The sequence below is a fragment of the Hypomesus nipponensis genome, chromosome 13, assembly GCF_054491055.1.
Source record: "Hypomesus nipponensis isolate SF chromosome 13, ASM5449105v1, whole genome shotgun sequence".
In the NCBI taxonomy this organism is placed as follows: domain Eukaryota; kingdom Metazoa; phylum Chordata; class Actinopteri; order Osmeriformes; family Osmeridae; genus Hypomesus; species Hypomesus nipponensis.
This window is the reverse complement of record NC_140373.1, coordinates 9,986,908-10,002,675: the sequence shown is the minus strand read 5'-3', so window position 1 is coordinate 10,002,675 and position 15,768 is coordinate 9,986,908. Positions and strand designations below refer to the sequence as shown.

Here is a 15,768-nt window from a genome sequence, read left to right as displayed (position 1 = left end):
TATGCTGTATTGACTTTTGAGCAAAGAACAGAATTGAGATTCCACCATTTCACAAAGTTTCAATTGTTTCTTAATCTTTGACCATTATGATCCAAAAGAAGAGATACACATTGTTGCTTTCTTAGAGTTAGTCCTATTATCAAGGGTATATGCCCACACGTCTTTTCGAACAATTAACTTTTCCACCCCAATAAAATGCGACAAAGTTAGTTGATGTCTTGCAAAAAAAATTGTGTGTGACAGTAATTAATAAATGAAATGACAAAATGCAAAACGAACCCCTTGAGTGTCGTTTTTTCTAGGTAAGTAGAATCCTTCGTTTGTTTGGGTATGGAAGTGGCAGGGGAGTGTGGTTGTCCTGGCAACAGTCGCTGTTTACCTATCCATGGAGATTGCAGGTGAAGCTGGTATGAGGTACTGAGGAGAGACTGAGATCATCACCCTTGGTAAGAGAGAGACCGGGTGTGGCACCAACAGCTAGGGTGTATGACATTGAATGTATGAGATACAGTGATTATTTCTCACCAACATCAGGTAGGCCTATGCTCAATGTATGTTTTACTATTTTCATTGTGTAGGCCTAGCTTATGTAGGTTTGTATCTGAATTGACACTTTAACACGTAGGGTTTCATTGTGGTCGTTGATTATAGCAGCATGAAGTTCAACTGTGATTTTGGAGAATCTATAAACCTTAACATCAGTATTTGAGTACCCAGGGTTAAAGTTCAGTCTTATTGGACATACAGTAAGCATGAGGATGACCGTGAACAGTGGATAATGTAATCCCCAAAGTATCAACTTTACACAACTGACACATTTCTCGTCCAAGGTCTAGCTGTGCTGGTATGGCTGCTTCTCTGAGATGCATGGCGGTGCTGTGCTCCCTCTGTGTGCTTCCTCCGCTGGGCTGCTCGCAGGGGCCCCCTTCTGACCAGAGAATCAACAACCCCCTGGCCCCCCAGTCCCCCCTGGCCCCCTTGGGAGTGATGCCGCCCTCTGCTGCCCGCATACAGGACCTTCTCAGGGAGGAGAACAGCCACTTGAACCACAACCGCATGTGTGAGTGACACGGGATGGGGGGTTGTGACCTCGTTGAGGGAGAAAAGATATGCTTTTTTTACTTGTAGAATTGTGTTGTACTTAATTGTAGTTAGTAGTTGTACTGTGATAAAAAAATATAGAAAATATAAATATTGTGACGGATTGGAAACGTGAATTTAAAAAAGCAAGCCATGTGGCTGTTAGGCATCAAGAAGTTTGCCTTCTTCGCATCGACTTCACAAAAAATACATATATTTATCAATATATGTCACCGTCATGGCAAACATTGGGTGATGGATGCATGGCCACACATCGATCTACATCCAGTCAGCACATCTTGAGCAGCCGCCCATATGCCTGTCTCTCCACAGACGGCTCTGTAGCGAAGGACAATGAAAAACTAGCAATATTTATAGCTGCTGCTGGGGGTACTGTTACACTGATGGCTGTGATGTACTGCATCTACAAGAACTTCTACCCCAAGAGCCAGTACCTTCACACCCCTCTACAGGATGACACAGGTAACGCAGACTCCTGTTCTATCTGACTTATTGCAAAGTAATTCAATCGGAATTTAGCTTTTAGCATGTTATGTAACATGTAACCACTGGCAGTTTGTGCAGATATTTTATTGTTGTCATCCTTTGTCTTTCTCTCCTCCTCTTTTTGTATCTCTTCCTCTCTCTCCCTCTGTCGCCCTCTCGCTTCCCCTCTCTCTTACTTTCTGTCTTCCTCTCTCTCCCTCTTTCTCTCCGTCTGTCTCTCTCTCTTGCTCTCTTCTTCGCTCTCTTCTTGGCTCTCTCTCTCTTTCTCTCCCTGTCTCTCCCTTTCTCTCTCTCACTCTCTCTCCCTGTCTCTCTCTCTCACATGCCAGACTTAACCCCTGACTCTCCTGAAGCAGCGCCAGCCTATTTCCAAGGCTCTGGAGTGATGGATAGAGACAACAAAAAGATGTGGGGAGCTAGTACAGCCTCCATCTCTGATACCCCCTCCATCATCAATGTCCCGCCCAGCCTGTCCCCTCCTCCCTCCCTCGTTCCCTACCCTCCCCTCTTCCTCTCATCCTACCATCTCAGAACGATATCAGCTCGGGATCTGGAGAGGAGCTGTGTCTGATTTCACACCTCAAAGCCAGTCAGTGAAAACTTTGTCGGTACACCATTAGTCTAATTAAAAACGAATTAAAACTTATTGTTAATCTTTACAGTTCTACACTATTTTGTAGAGGAAGTTATTGATACACATGTACACAAATAATAAACAACAAACATGAACGTATTTCACGATGTATTTTGTTGCTATAATCAATCATAACATTCAAATAATGTTTACGAGGGTGAAAAGTACATTTGCTTGTTTTTATTCCTATCATTAATTGAAATATTATTAAGCATTAAAACAGGTAGTAAAGCAACGAACAGCTTGGCCGATTTAGAATGGTATGTGTTTCATATATGTTTCTATCGAAATAGCCTCAGCGGTAGAGGCGACAACTTTCTCCACCTTTATTTATTTATACTTAAAAACTGCAGGTTTTATTATTGACTAATCTGATTCTTTTCATTTAGTATTTGTTTAGTGGGGTCCAGTACGAGAATAGCATCTTAAATCCATCCACGGACTGCGGGGGAGGAAGTGGCACGACATTTCACTACACACACAGATTAACCAATAATCTGGTTGCAGTTCCATGGAGAGCGTCCCATCGGCCGGACACTGCTTGTCCATTCAGTCGACATTTTTTGCAACCCAATCTTGTCATATATAATTTTTAGTGAGAGGTAAAGGTACATCCTTAGCGAAAGGTAACGGGGATTTGACATGACAAAATGCACTTTTAATTGACAATGTAGCGCGTAAAATGTAGTCAAGTTTGTTTTAACATCCAACTTAAGACAATAAAGGACTGCTGTCTCAAACTGACTTTACAAACCTTTTGCTAAAGCGAAACCAATTTAATGGTGTGTTAATAAGAGGTTAAGGGCGGAGGGAGAAGGTGATAGGGAAGAGTGCTGCGCGCTCAAACGGGAGTGCGCACGGATATCAAATCGGTCGGAGCCTGGAGTCGCGAGGATGGAGGTCCGGCCAGATAGGTTTAAGATCGTCGCTGCTAGGACCCTCGGTAAAATAAACAAGTAAGTGAAACAAATGATTGTTTTCATACTGTATGAATTATTATGTTTGAATGTATGTTTGATGTTCATAGTGGCATGACATTCCGGTGGGAGACATCTATTTTCTTCCTCTTTTGTTACATGTCTTTTTGCCTTGCTACATCTGCCTATAAATATCGTACAACTTATTTAAAAAGTTAATAGGTTATTTGAGACTTTTGTACAATAATATTTAAGACGTTTTCAATTAAAAGTATTCTAACATTGGCACTTATCAAGATCAAGATTCCGATAAGGTTGGATTAGTAACGGGGTTAAATGACCTGGAGTAACATCTGTTTCTAAGTATTCTATTCAGAGTTTTACATTTCATGAATGATAGCTGAGGTAAACTTCTCTCAACATGCTGCGGACTATCTTTGCGCATACAGTCTAAATGGCCCCTGTAGGCCTGTCTGCAGCCCACTCAAGACTATTAGACAGATTGTCTTCCATTTTTTACTTGAGTTGAAAGGGGTTTACTTTTCCAAATCGAAGGCATTCGTGGAATGCGATGATGACAGTGTGGGGATGTAAATGCATTTACTTTACATTGACGTTTAGGTCGTCACTTTCATTAATAACTTCAGGCAGTTAGTTTGTCCAGTCTCGTGCATCTCAACTGGTGTGATATGCTTTACACCTGAGATTTCACAAAGGCGCAGATTTTAATTCCAGATTAAGATTTGCCCCGAACTCACCTGTGCTGTGTTCCAAGATCATTGGGATTGAGATAGCCTCAAGGCCCACATATCACTATGTCTCTGTGGTTGTGGCTGGTGTATAAAGATGGTTTTCATGAAGCCCTGCATTGTCGGACATTGCAGTAGCAAACCGTGATATATTCTGGGGCCTTGGATTGTCGGTCGTATAAACAATTTAGGATTTATATGATTTATTAACGGAACTATGTCTATGAATTATGGACGAACGAGTTTTGAAACAGTGTCACTGATGAAATCATTGTTGGACATTTGTTGGCAGTAAAACTATTTTGACATTGCAGACGTCTAATGATTCGTCACTGCGTAATTTGATGTTGACAGGTAGGCCACTCTGAAGCCTGAAATATGTAAAAGAGCAAATCTAATAACTTTATATTAGTAAATATGACTTGACGTTGGCTTTATAGCAAACTTAAACAGAATTAAATAACATAATTATTTTTTTTACTGTAGAAACACTGATTGATATCGTTGTGCTAGGAGTTGCGCCTCTTGGGATTTGAAGGAGCGTCTAAACACGTAAATCCTCTCCCAAAATAGCCTTCTCCCTGTCCAAGCTGTCGTCCCACGTAAATCCCCCTCTCTCTCTCTCTCTCTCTCTCTCTCTCTCTCTCTCTCTCTCTCTCTCTCTCTCTCTCTCTCTCTCTCTCTCTCTCTCTCTCTCTCTCTCTCTCTCCCTCACGCTCATTAAGTAACCACGGATACCTATGCTCCAGGTTGCTCAGTCCTCAGGTCTAACACGCGTTATCAACCCCCACCGCACTTCCGGGGCATTTACTCTCTGGATTACACAACGACGTGATAGTGTCCGTGGTAACACTTTATTTCCACCACGCACGTGAGCTAAGGTGCCTCCTCCCCTCCTCCATACTGTGCGTAAGGCGGAGACCTCACGAGCTAGGACAGCGTGTATCGTGTCTCGTGAGATCATGGACATGGCCGCCTTGAAAGTTTTTTGAAACAGTCAATATTGATGATATTTAAGTTTGACAAATACTAAGTTGAATCAAGTCTCATTCCAGAGTTGATAAGCAGTGCCCTAGTAACAGCCTAGTGATTAAAGAGTAACCCGAATCTCATTTTCCATCTCACAAACCCTTTTAGCTGTATGCACAGAAAAGCTTTAGGCTCAATTTATACATTCAAATATGTTTTTTTTTTTAACTAGCAGTTTGCAGTCTGCCACACACATACACAAACATGTATCATTACACAGACATTCAAAACACAACGATCAGAATATCTTAATTGTAACCTATTCCTTTCTGCTTCTTGCTTTCTCACAGAATGGCTGAACATGTGCTCATCCTACTACATGTATTTGTTACTTTTACAACCTGGGTCTGAAGGTTGAAGCTAGGTCATTCCGGTGGATCAGGCTCATTTAAATTAAAACATCTTGAAAACGAGGCCCTGCCTGGCCTTACAGCTGAGTGGACAGCAAGATAGATAAAGGGTGTTGTTTTACTTCCTTCGTTCAGCTGTGCTACTAAGGTTTTGGTTGAAGTCTAAACCGTGCTACTCAAATGTCCTCATGCTCGGCCTTGACGAATGAATCAAAAGATTACACTTGGGTGTGAACCTGCGGCTGTTAGCTGTGGCCCTGACATGTGGATTCAGACTTTTGGTTGAATGCCTACCGGTTTTTACACAAAGACCCCTAGAATGTTGTCCATATAGAACCTCAGGTCTATACTCCAAATGCTGCGGGTGTTTGTCTGAAAGTATGGAAGTGACTAGATCGTGCTTAGAGCGACATAAAGAGAAGTAAACGGCTAAGGATTAAGAAGGATGTACTTCACGGTAGGGTCAGACCATAGGTCAGACGAAGGCAACCGGTAGTCGGCTAGAGAGCAGTTTACAGTTGACAAACGGATACAAAAAATGAAAGTTAGCAGATGGTTACTGAGGACAGACGGATTGACGTCAAGGAGAGTGAGATATGATAGCCTGCTGCATCGGTCTGAATCGTGAGGAGGGAGGAATCCTCAGGTGTCCAAAAGGGAGGACGTGTCAGGAAAAAATAAGTGGTGCGAGCGAGGTGTGAGATGCAAGGAGAATGGAAATAGAAAAGACAGGGGTGAAGATAAGATGAAAGATGAGCGAGAGACATGAGGAACGGAGAGGCCCCCGAAAGACAAAAATAGGCGGGAGAGAGATATTAATTATTCAGCCTCAGTGAAAGTCATTAATACTTGATCAATGTGAAGAAGAAAAAAAACGCTGGAGCCTGGTCATGTGCGAACTGAATTGTGCTGTACTGGAAGCACGCTGAGTTGTCCCCGGTTTGCTTTGCCACATGTGTGGGTGACCATAGTTTGCTCGTTGACAGGTACTGGTTTTACCAAGGTGCATAGTTGAAAGGACAATGATTTTGTACCAAACAATGACACCACAGCGAATCCCCTGGTGTAGTATGTGTGGTGTTGGACTGCTGTACGACATCACACCTCACCCAGTGCTGCTTGGGAAGGTCACGTGATCAATCCTTCAAATACAGTTTTAGTGGAAGATAATTGCGAATTTTTCTCCTTTTCTCCTTTTCTCCTCTTAATTGAATTAGGTGGTTTTACTATTTAATGCAGTGTACGGCGGAGAGAAGGAGATGTTCTTACTTTTGACTGTATACAGTCCTACAAGAATGTGCTCATCTTGAATATCTGATGAGCCCCTTTTCAGTTCACATTTTCCTATTCTCTCGCATACTTTTCCTCCTCATCAGCTGTTAAATCTGCCCACTTCTCCCTACACTGTCTTAAATGCCTGCCGTGACTGAATGAAAGGGTGAGAACTGGGAGAGGGGGGGCGGGGGGGTACTCCCTGCCGCACAGTTATTGTTGGTTGTTTCAAAACAGTGCATCAATTTAGACAAATTAACCGAAAGTCAAACTATCCACTTGATGGGAATCTGGAAGCGTTCCATTTCAAACCCTTCTTCTGTGTTCGCAAGGATCTTCGAAAATCTATTTTGCACTGCCCATAAAAAATATACAGTTTGCTCAAATATCCATAACTTTGCACGACGAAAGACTATACTCAAAATAAAGACATACGCTTTAAATAATGACATCAATTGTATTATTCAAGTGTACTGGGATATGTCAACCCCAGTGCCTCAGCCCCAGCTCAGCTGAAGTGCTGCTGGGTCTGCGAACTCAAGCTAGCCGTGTGCTGGGCCAAGCTGATCTCATGGTTAATGGATGAGGTGCCAGCGGTGGATACATATTTGATGTTTCCCAGACAGGAGGTTGCTTGGTGCCCGTCGTTAGCATGGCTGTTCATTGAGCCGGATGAAAGAGGAGAGGAGGGGAGAGGAGAGGAGAAAATGTACGAGTTGAGGAGTGGAGAGGAGGAGAAAAGAGGAGGGCTGAGGAGAGGGGGAGGGGGAAAACAAGAGGAGAGGAAAGGAGAAGAGAGGAGAGAAGAAGAGAGGGGAGCAGAGCAGAGGAGTGCTGAGGCAGACAGGTAATAGAGAAAACAGCCTGAGAATCCGCCTGGAGGAGACAAGTAGCTGTAATCATCGTGTAGTTGAGGCCTACTGTATTGCCCCCTGCCTGCCAAGTTTGTCAGGCAGGTCGTGTCAGCAGAAACACAACAACCCCCAACATGTCAAGGTTATTCTGATGAGTCCCGGAGGTAGCGGACATTGTTTTGGGGAGTTTGACTGGAGGAGCATTTCAATGTTCAGAGTTGCCTAATTGTTCCACAGGGGAATTGTGTAGGGGTTTCTATTTGCTGATGTACCAGACAATAGAGAGAAAGACATTCATCACTGACACTCTATTTGGAGACTGCAAACTCGTTGCATAAAGCGAAGCCTCTGTTTAATTTACTAAGTCGATTTATGCACACTATATACCCACGTAAACAATTTACCTCCGATTATAACAACGTGTGACATCAAATCCCACAAATATATTATTATCCACACCTTCAAGCTTGCGTCTCATGACAGGTATGCATCTCAAAAGCCCACAGATGCAGAAACAAATCTCGACATCTCAACACAACCCAGGGACCCTTGTCATCCAACTCCATCTGACAGCGCCGCAAACTAAATAAATGATGACTTGTGACCCGGCCCAATCTCCCTCCCTCCCTCCCTCCCTCCCTCCCTCCCTCCCTCCCTCCCTCCCTCCCTCCCTCCCTCCCTCCCTCCCTCCCTCCCTCCCTCCCTCCCTCCCTCCCTCCCTCCCTCCCTCCCTCCCTCCCTCCCTCCCTCCCTCCCTCCTCCTCCCTCCCTCCCTCCCTCCCTCCCTCCCTCCCTCCCCCTCCCCCCCTCCCTCCCTCCCTCCCTCCCTCCTTCCCCGGCTCCTCTTTCTCCCCTCAGGGTCCTAGAGAAGCGACAGGAGAATGGCGAGACCATCGAGCTGTCCGCCGAGGGCCGCCCCGAGCTGGTGGAGGAGAAGGAGCTGCCCGTGGTCGACTGCACCTGCTTCGGCCTGCCCCGCCGCTACATCATCGCCATCCTCTCCGGGCTGGGCTTCTGCATCTCCTTCGGCATCCGCTGCAACCTGGGCGTGGCCATCGTCAGCATGGTCAACAACCACACGGTTTACCGAGACAACAAGGCGGTGCTAGTGGTGAGTGACGCCCCGTTTGGAGGGGGGGGGGGGGGCGAGGGAGTTTGGAAGGGGGAGACGGAGTTTGAGGATGGAGAGGGAGTTTGGTGGGGGGGTGGGCGGGTTGGGGTTGTCAGGTGAGAGGGTTGTAAAGGGGTTGAGGTGCTGTATGTTGTCAATCAGAATCAGAATTGGTGTTTATTCGCCATGAAAGTTTGCACAGACAAGGAATTTACTTTGGCAGGAGAGCCTACAATGGGTGACTGGGTTGCTAGCGAGGGTTGCTAGCGAGGCTTACTGATTCTCTCTCTCCCCCTCTGTCCATCTGTAAACAGAAAGCTCAGTTTGACTGGGACCCCGAAACGGTCGGGATGATCCATGGGTCCTTTTTCTGGGGGTACATAGTAACCCAGATCCCGGGAGGGTTCATCTGTCAGAAGTTTGCAGCAAACAGGTCAGTTCCCATTTAAGGTTTATGAAGCCTATTTGGTTTGGAATACAAGTCTTATTGCTGGTACTTTTCACTTCCTTTAATTTTCCCATTCTCCCCCACACTCTCTCTGCCCCCCCCCTCTCTCTCTCTCTCTCTCTCTCTCTCTCTCTCTCTCTCTCTCTCTCTCTCTCTATCTCTCTCGCTCTCCTCTTTCTCTCTGTCCCTCCAGAGTGTTTGGCTTTGCCATTGTGGCCACCTCAACTCTGAATATGCTGATCCCCTCTGCGGCACGGGTTCACTTTGGCTGTGTTATCCTTGTCAGGATATGTCAAGGACTCGTGGAGGTGCTTGGCTACCTTCCCTCGACCCTCCCCCTCCCCCCTCCCGTGGTTCACACTTGTAGTTTGCTGACATCTGGTTGTGTACTCTATCCTGAGTTGACACTGTGCCAACTCGTTCTGCTGAATTTCATGCACACTGGATGACCCCATAGCTTATCCACCCTTCAAGTTATGTTGAGTACATTTGGGCAGCCCCCTGTTTGACACCCCTTCCTGGTGTTACTGCGTCTCTCCTGCAGGGGGTTTCTTACCCAGCCTGCCATGGAATCTGGGCCAAATGGGCGCCTCCGCTCGAGAGAAGTCGATTGGCAACAACGGCCTTTTGTGGTGAGGCCCTTTGGACCTTCTTGCCTCCTCTTGGTTTCCGTAGCCATGAGTAACCAAGTCATCCTGTATATTCTAGTTTTGTACATTCTGTGGTTACCGCCTCCCCTGTCTAATCTTATTTGCACAACTCATGTTAATAATGTAATGGGATGTCAAGGGACCTTATCATACTAATGGCAAAGGCCTAGAGGTGAGGGAACTGCACTTAAGGTCTTGACCCTGGAACAGGCTTCTATTATGGGTGGAGGGAGCAAGCCATTTACCACCTCCGTGTCAAAGTGGTCCAGTTCCCTCCGTAGCTCTATAGAGATGCTAGTCAGGACCCACAGCACCGGCTCCTCCGCAGCACCCTGATGTCTCCCTGTCTCTCCAGGCTCCTATGCTGGGGCTGTGATCGCCATGCCTCTGGCTGGGGTGCTGGTTCAGTACTCGGGGTGGTCCTCCGTGTTCTACGTGTACGGTAAGGACGGCTGCTTCTGTCTGTTCCCTATATGGATGCAATTACTGCGGAAGTACACACGCTGCTGCGTGTCTGGACTCCTGACGATGTGTCTTGATAACGTAAGGTGGAGATGGCGATGTGTGGATGAGTGATGCTGAAAAAGAGGACAGTGAAATATTGACATGCAGCACCCATTGTGAGCTCGTCATGTAAAGTCAATGATGAAAATAAATAAATACATGTGTGTGTGTGTGTGTGTCTCCAGGTACCTTTGGGATCCTCTGGTATTGCTTCTGGATCCTGGTGTCATACGAGAGTCCAGAGGCGCACCCCACCATCACAGAGGAAGAGAGGATTTACATTGAAGAGGCCATTGGGTCGATTAACAACTCTGTCCCTGTGACCGTTAGTAAATCCTCTCCACTAACCGCCATCTCTCTTTATTCTGTCTGTCTGTCTGTCTGTCTTGATTTCTTTCTTGCTTTCTTGCTTTCAATACATGTGAGGCATCTTGAAGCCTAGGCTATCTTTAATTTAAAGTCATTCGACCTTTCTGTGCCTCAAGACTTTAATCAGTTTTCATAAATGTATCTCTTCTTTTTTTGTACAATTCCCAGAAATTCAACACACCTTGGAGGGCCTTCTTCACCTCTATGCCAGTGTACGCCATCATTGTGGCTAACTTCTGCAGAAGCTGGACCTTCTACCTGCTCCTCATCAGCCAACCTGCATACTTTGAGGAGGTCTTTGGATTTGAGATCAGCAAGGTAAGAACAATCTAGGAATTGGCAATGTATGCAAGCATGGCCGTGTACTCCGGAGTATAAAAATGGTATAGCTTAGAGATGATTATACCACGGTACCCTTGTTACCCCGTTATTAAAACATAAATCTATCTTCTCCTACCCTTTTCTTTACGCCCCATTTGACTCCCAATCCAAACTTCTCTCCCTCCATTGCCCATCATCATCTACCTCGCTGTTCCTCCACCTACTTCCACCCTACCCTCTCTGTTGATCTCTCTCCCCTCCTACCCTCTGCCCCCCTCCCCTCCCCCCAGGTGGGCCTGGTGTCCGCCCTCCCCCATCTCGTTATGACCATCATCGTGCCCATCGGCGGCCAGCTGGCCGACTACCTGCGCAGTAACAACATCATGTCCACCACCAACGTCCGCAAGATGATGAACTGTGGAGGTGAGAAAGGAGGAGGAGAAGGAGATGTGGAAAGGAAGAAGAGGGAGAGGAGGGGGAGAGAAATGGAGAAGGCTAGGAGCAGGAACCGTAGGAAGCAGTCTTGAATTTGTTTTTCTTTGTTGAGAGCTTTTTATATGTCGGGGTTCTAACAGGCGATTTTTGGCGGACACTTAGTGCCAGTTCAGTACCAGTTCTCCTTTGGAGTCTTCGTCTAAGTGTACAATCTGGCAGTCTGCTGGGAAGATTCTCAGCCAGATCGTGAGGTACTCTCTAATGTGAGAAAGAGATCCCTGAGAGCCGCATCTGATGACTCATCAAGTAGACTATTTCTGACCTGCGCAGGGATCGATAGAGGAGTGAGCGGAATCAGAAACGTGGGTGCGCGCCGTCTCACTGAGGGGATTTGCTTGTAGCTTGTGGAGCCAACTTTCGGTCCAACTGCTGATGCTCAAATGAGGGGGGAAAGTTTCGGCTGGGTATTTGTTTGGTTTGGTCACTGTCTTCCTCTGCTCCTCGCCGGCGGCGGCGGCAGGCTTTGGGATGGAGGCCACCTTCTTGCTCGTGGTGGGGTTCTCCCACACCAAGGTCGTGGCCATCACCTTCCTCGTCCTGGCTGTCGGCTTCAGTGGGTTCGCCATCTCAGGTGAGACGTGCCCAGACTCTCTCCCTTCTCTGATCTCTAAAGGCTCGTTACCCCTGATCTCTTCTCAAGACACGCCCCTCCGAGGTACAACCCCTCCGGTCACAGATCAAAAGAGCTCCCTGCACCAGCAACTCCTCTAAACCCAGGATTATCCTCCTCAGCACCCAGGCTGGGGGATCCCTGGTGCCCCTATGAAGAACTGTTCCCCCCCCCCCAACCCTCCCCCCCTCCCAATCCTAATTAGAGAGATTGACTCAGCTCTTTGTGTACGGGGGGTTTAACTTCCACTGAATGAATCTGTTGAAACACACGCGTATTGTTTGAGCAGTAAGTCGTTTTGAATGCTGTACTGACTGGAGCATGTCTCCTCGGCCCTGTTTTAGGTTTCAACGTGAACCACCTGGACATAGCTCCTCGATATGCCAGCATCCTCATGGGCATCTCCAACGGTGTGGGGACGCTCTCTGGAATGGTGTGCCCCCTTATTGTGGGCGCCATGACCAAACACAAGGTAGAAGCTGACTCCAGCGCATGTTGTGGCCACCTGCTTTGTCCTGCAGTGTCGCAGACCGAAGCGTTACACTTTGTGGAGCCTAGACAAACAGAAACACTGTCTACTCCTTGCATGAAACACACAGTTCACGTTGCAAAAACTCTTAGCTTCCAACGCATGCTCGTATTTACCTAGCGAGTGCAAGTTTGTGCATTTTATCATGTATAATTGATTGATTATTTGCCCTGTCAAAACACAGCAACCGCCTAGTCTGAAAACCCGAAGGGCTGTTTGAATGCTAAATATGTACAGTGCTTTTTTTTAAGTATTAGCGTTCATGAACACTTACATGATTCATCCCGACACCGAATCTCCTCGATGACCTCACTCCCTCTTTTCAAACTGTGCTGTATCTTTCACTCTGCCGTTATTTTTCCCTTTTGACCCATTCCTTTCACGCTCACCTTTTCCCCTTCCTCTAATGATCACTCTTTCTCTCCTCTCCTCTCTTTTTTCCTTTCCGTCTCTCCCTCTCTCGCCCTAGACGCGGGAAGAGTGGCAGTATGTCTTTCTCATTGCTTCACTCGTTCATTATGGAGGTGTTATATTCTATGGTGTGTATCCCTTCATAACATTCATTTGTATCCCTCCTTCTGATCTCTTGCAGTGTTATGGCCTAAAAATAACAATAAGGATAAATGTTTAGTAAAATTAGTTATCGTATTTATGATACATTTGATCAGCTGGCTCCTTTCCTCATTCCTTATTCCAGTGTTTAAACTTTGCAAACTCACTTAACCTCCAGACTGACCATGAAATGCCATAGTTTCAATGACATTTACTAGCAAAAACATCCATGTTTCATGAGAAGATGTACATTTTCTATATTTATGTTTAGTTTGTTGTACAGGATATTGCTTATTTAGCTTGTTTTTATGCATTTACATTATAATAACGTGAGAGTACAGCCGGGGTCAGCTCAAGTCAAAAGGAGCACGGCCTGGAAGGGTCAGAGCGGCTGACGTTGTCTCTGCCTCCAGGGATCTTCGCCTCTGGGGAGAAGCAAGCCTGGGCTGAACCGGAGAGCCTCAGCGATGAGAAGTGTGGAATTCTGGGGGAGGATGAGCTAGCGGACGAGACCGAGGAGTTGTATCGTACCAGCGGAGGAGGAGGCTACGGGGCTACAGATCCTAACGGAGGAGGAGGAGGAGGAGGAGGAGGCTGGGTGTCGGACTGGGACAAGACAGAGGAGTACGTCCAACCGACCGGAACCAATAGCTACCTGTATGGAGGGGAGGACGACAGGGACCTCTCGTAAGGCAGCCGGATGGCGATCGTACTGGGAGGAGTGGAGCGATGAGGCAGAGACGGATAGACGCGTTTAGAGAAAAGGTTTTGACAGGGGAGTGTAAGAAAGAGGAAAGGTGGATGGCTGGATGGGGTGTGCGAGAGAAAGGCTGGTCAGCGAGTCTGATCAAAGAGTCGTGTCTGCGATATGACAGATGTGACCATTGTATGGACATGGAAGGAGTCTGAGCTGTATCGGAAAAACAGTATGTGTGTGTGTGTATGTGTGTGTGTGTGTGAGTGAGTGTTGCATGGGTGTGTGTGCGTGTGTTTGCATGTCAGCATTTGTGTCCCTGGTATGACAGACAGACTCATTAGGAGTATTTTAGGGCTCCAAAGCCTATTTGGTGACACTGGTGCAACTTCCCTACCTGAGCAGGAGTTGGTTTTAGGCCTAGTTTGGTTGCTTTCTTTAAGAGTGTGCTTATTATACACAATGTACTGTCCAGCAGTTAAATGATTGTATCATTTTTTATTTTGATTTAACAGTACAGTTATTATTTAGGCTTGTTTTTATTGTGATGTTTTTAAAACTACTTGTGGATGTGCAACCTATTGGCCATGTTTGGCACGTCACCACTCGTGGCTGAAATCCGAGTGAGTGAAATTGCGAATTTAATCAACATAATTTTCACACTGTTAAGACAAAGCATCTAACTCGTGCCAATACATTAAAGTATTAAGTTCTGTAGTATTGGTTTGCTCATACAGAGAGATTCAGCCACTCTGAAGTTACTCATGCATAGGCACACAATAGAAATCATGTACTCTTTAAGCTGTGACAGTATGGTCTCACCACCCTGTTGTAGTACACAAGTGTTAAGTCAGGCTTCTCAATGTCAAGCAATTGTATTAGGATTCCAAACTGTCTGCCCGGGTAACGTGGGAATTGAAGGCCTTGTACGCAAGGGCAGCACTTGTACAGGACAGTGGGAGACCAGCTAGATGTACAGTAGAGCAAGTAATACCAAATACCAAAGACAGTCACCACCATCACCAACGTCACCGCCCAAGTGCTGCATCCACAACTACTGTGAAGTGTACTTTGGTTGAAGACTTAACCCGTTTCATACCCTTCTGGTACTGGACCTGATGCGTTTCCCTGACATGACCCCAAAACCTCATGTAACATTTGACGGTTTGGAGGTGATTCCAGAGGAGGTCATTTACCGTTCCATGAAGAAACAAAAAAAAAAATAGTCCTTCTCTGTCGAGGCTCCTATTTCATGCGCAAGATGTCCAGCGTAGACTTTCCCTCCAGTGTTTTTGAGAGCGAGGTCACAGAGGCTTGGTGATGTCTGCAGATTGTCATCGTTGTTATTGCCAGTCACGTTTGACCTAGTGCCAGTCTCTGTCCCTTTGGACTGAGGCAGCTGCCACCAAGAAGCCAAACCCCCTCACACACACACACACACACCAGCCTGTGCACACTGTCCCAGTGACTAAGGAATAACAATGAGGCAAGGTTGCGGCATCACAGTCACACCACCAGAACATGTTGACTGAACTTGGGCAGGGTGGAACACCAGGTAGATAAAAAAAAGAGTGCATGAAGCAATATCACACCATAGGCAATGTTTGTCACAATGGAGGTTCATCATGACTCCCCAGCCTCCAGATGGGGTAGAGCTCTCTCTCCCCAACACCCTTTTTTTCAAAGATGAACCACAACAAAGTACTGAAGTAATGTCAGGCAGGAGAAATCTGTCTATGATCAGTATATTTTTGTTTTCGCTCACTCTTAGTCCAAAAAAAGAAGCAATACAAGATTAATCTTTTGTGAGACAGAATTTTTTTGGGGGGGTTACACTGTAAATACATCTGAACTTTACTGGAAATATGTATGTGTTTAGTTGACGTTAGAGTTGAATGTTGAATCTCTCTTGTCTTGGGTGAGACTACTGTCTTACTTTGGCAAGAGAGTGTGGGTTGTTCAAATGGAGATCCAGTAAACTATTTAAGGGGTCTCTTTCACACTAGAAAAAAGACTAAATATGAACTGTTAGGGTTTTTACTGTTGTTGCTGTTGTTGTTGTGTTGTTTCTGTTTGTTTCTTTTTCAGACTGG

General features: G+C 46.1%; 2 protein-coding genes across 4 annotated transcripts; both read left to right on the top strand.

Moving 5' to 3' along the window:
- The first annotated feature begins 388 nt into the window (after positions 1–388).
- Positions 389–2,298, top strand: LOC146259966 (uncharacterized). Of its 2 annotated transcripts, none has more exons than XM_084670988.1 (4): positions 389–446; positions 831–1,060; positions 1,414–1,563; positions 1,917–2,298. In XM_084670988.1, the coding sequence occupies exons 2-4, from the start codon at positions 847–849 to the stop codon at positions 2,156–2,158; spliced, it is 606 nt and encodes a 201-aa protein (XP_084527114.1). In that variant the 5' UTR covers positions 389–446; positions 831–846; the 3' UTR covers positions 2,159–2,298. The 2 variants fall into 2 exon arrangements, with proteins under 2 accessions (XP_084527114.1, XP_084527113.1); XM_084670987.1 differs by having other exon boundaries at positions 400–534.
- An 817-nt stretch (positions 2,299–3,115) lies between these two features.
- On the top strand, positions 3,116–13,672 carry LOC146259965 (vesicular glutamate transporter 1-like). Of its 2 annotated transcripts, none has more exons than XM_084669986.1 (13): positions 3,116–3,177; positions 8,251–8,503; positions 8,818–8,936; positions 9,145–9,259; positions 9,496–9,583; positions 9,957–10,043; positions 10,291–10,424; positions 10,643–10,792; positions 11,086–11,218; positions 11,751–11,861; positions 12,245–12,372; positions 12,899–12,968; positions 13,395–13,672. In XM_084669986.1, the coding sequence occupies exons 1-13, from the start codon at positions 3,116–3,118 to the stop codon at positions 13,670–13,672; spliced, it is 1,728 nt and encodes a 575-aa protein (XP_084526112.1). The 2 variants fall into 2 exon arrangements, with proteins under 2 accessions (XP_084526112.1, XP_084526111.1); XM_084669985.1 differs by having other exon boundaries at positions 10,291–10,430.
- The last annotated feature ends 2,096 nt before the right edge of the window (positions 13,673–15,768 follow it).

Bases quoted from the DNA above. Each gene is read 5' to 3' on its own strand.
- LOC146259966 (XM_084670988.1), top strand. From the start codon at position 847: ATGGCTGCTTCTCTGAGATGCATGGCGGTGCTGTGCTCCCTCTGTGTG. The intron at 1,061-1,413 runs GTGAGTGACACG...GTCTCTCCACAG, and splicing joins CTTGAACCACAACCGCATGT to ACGGCTCTGTAGCGAAGGAC. The intron at 1,564-1,916 runs GTAACGCAGACT...CTCACATGCCAG, and splicing joins CCCTCTACAGGATGACACAG to ACTTAACCCCTGACTCTCCT.
- LOC146259965 (XM_084669985.1), top strand. From the start codon at position 3,116: ATGGAGGTCCGGCCAGATAGGTTTAAGATCGTCGCTGCTAGGACCCTC. The intron at 9,260-9,495 runs GTGCTTGGCTAC...TCTCTCCTGCAG, and splicing joins TATGTCAAGGACTCGTGGAG to GGGGTTTCTTACCCAGCCTG. The intron at 11,219-11,750 runs GTGAGAAAGGAG...CGGCGGCGGCAG, and splicing joins CAAGATGATGAACTGTGGAG to GCTTTGGGATGGAGGCCACC.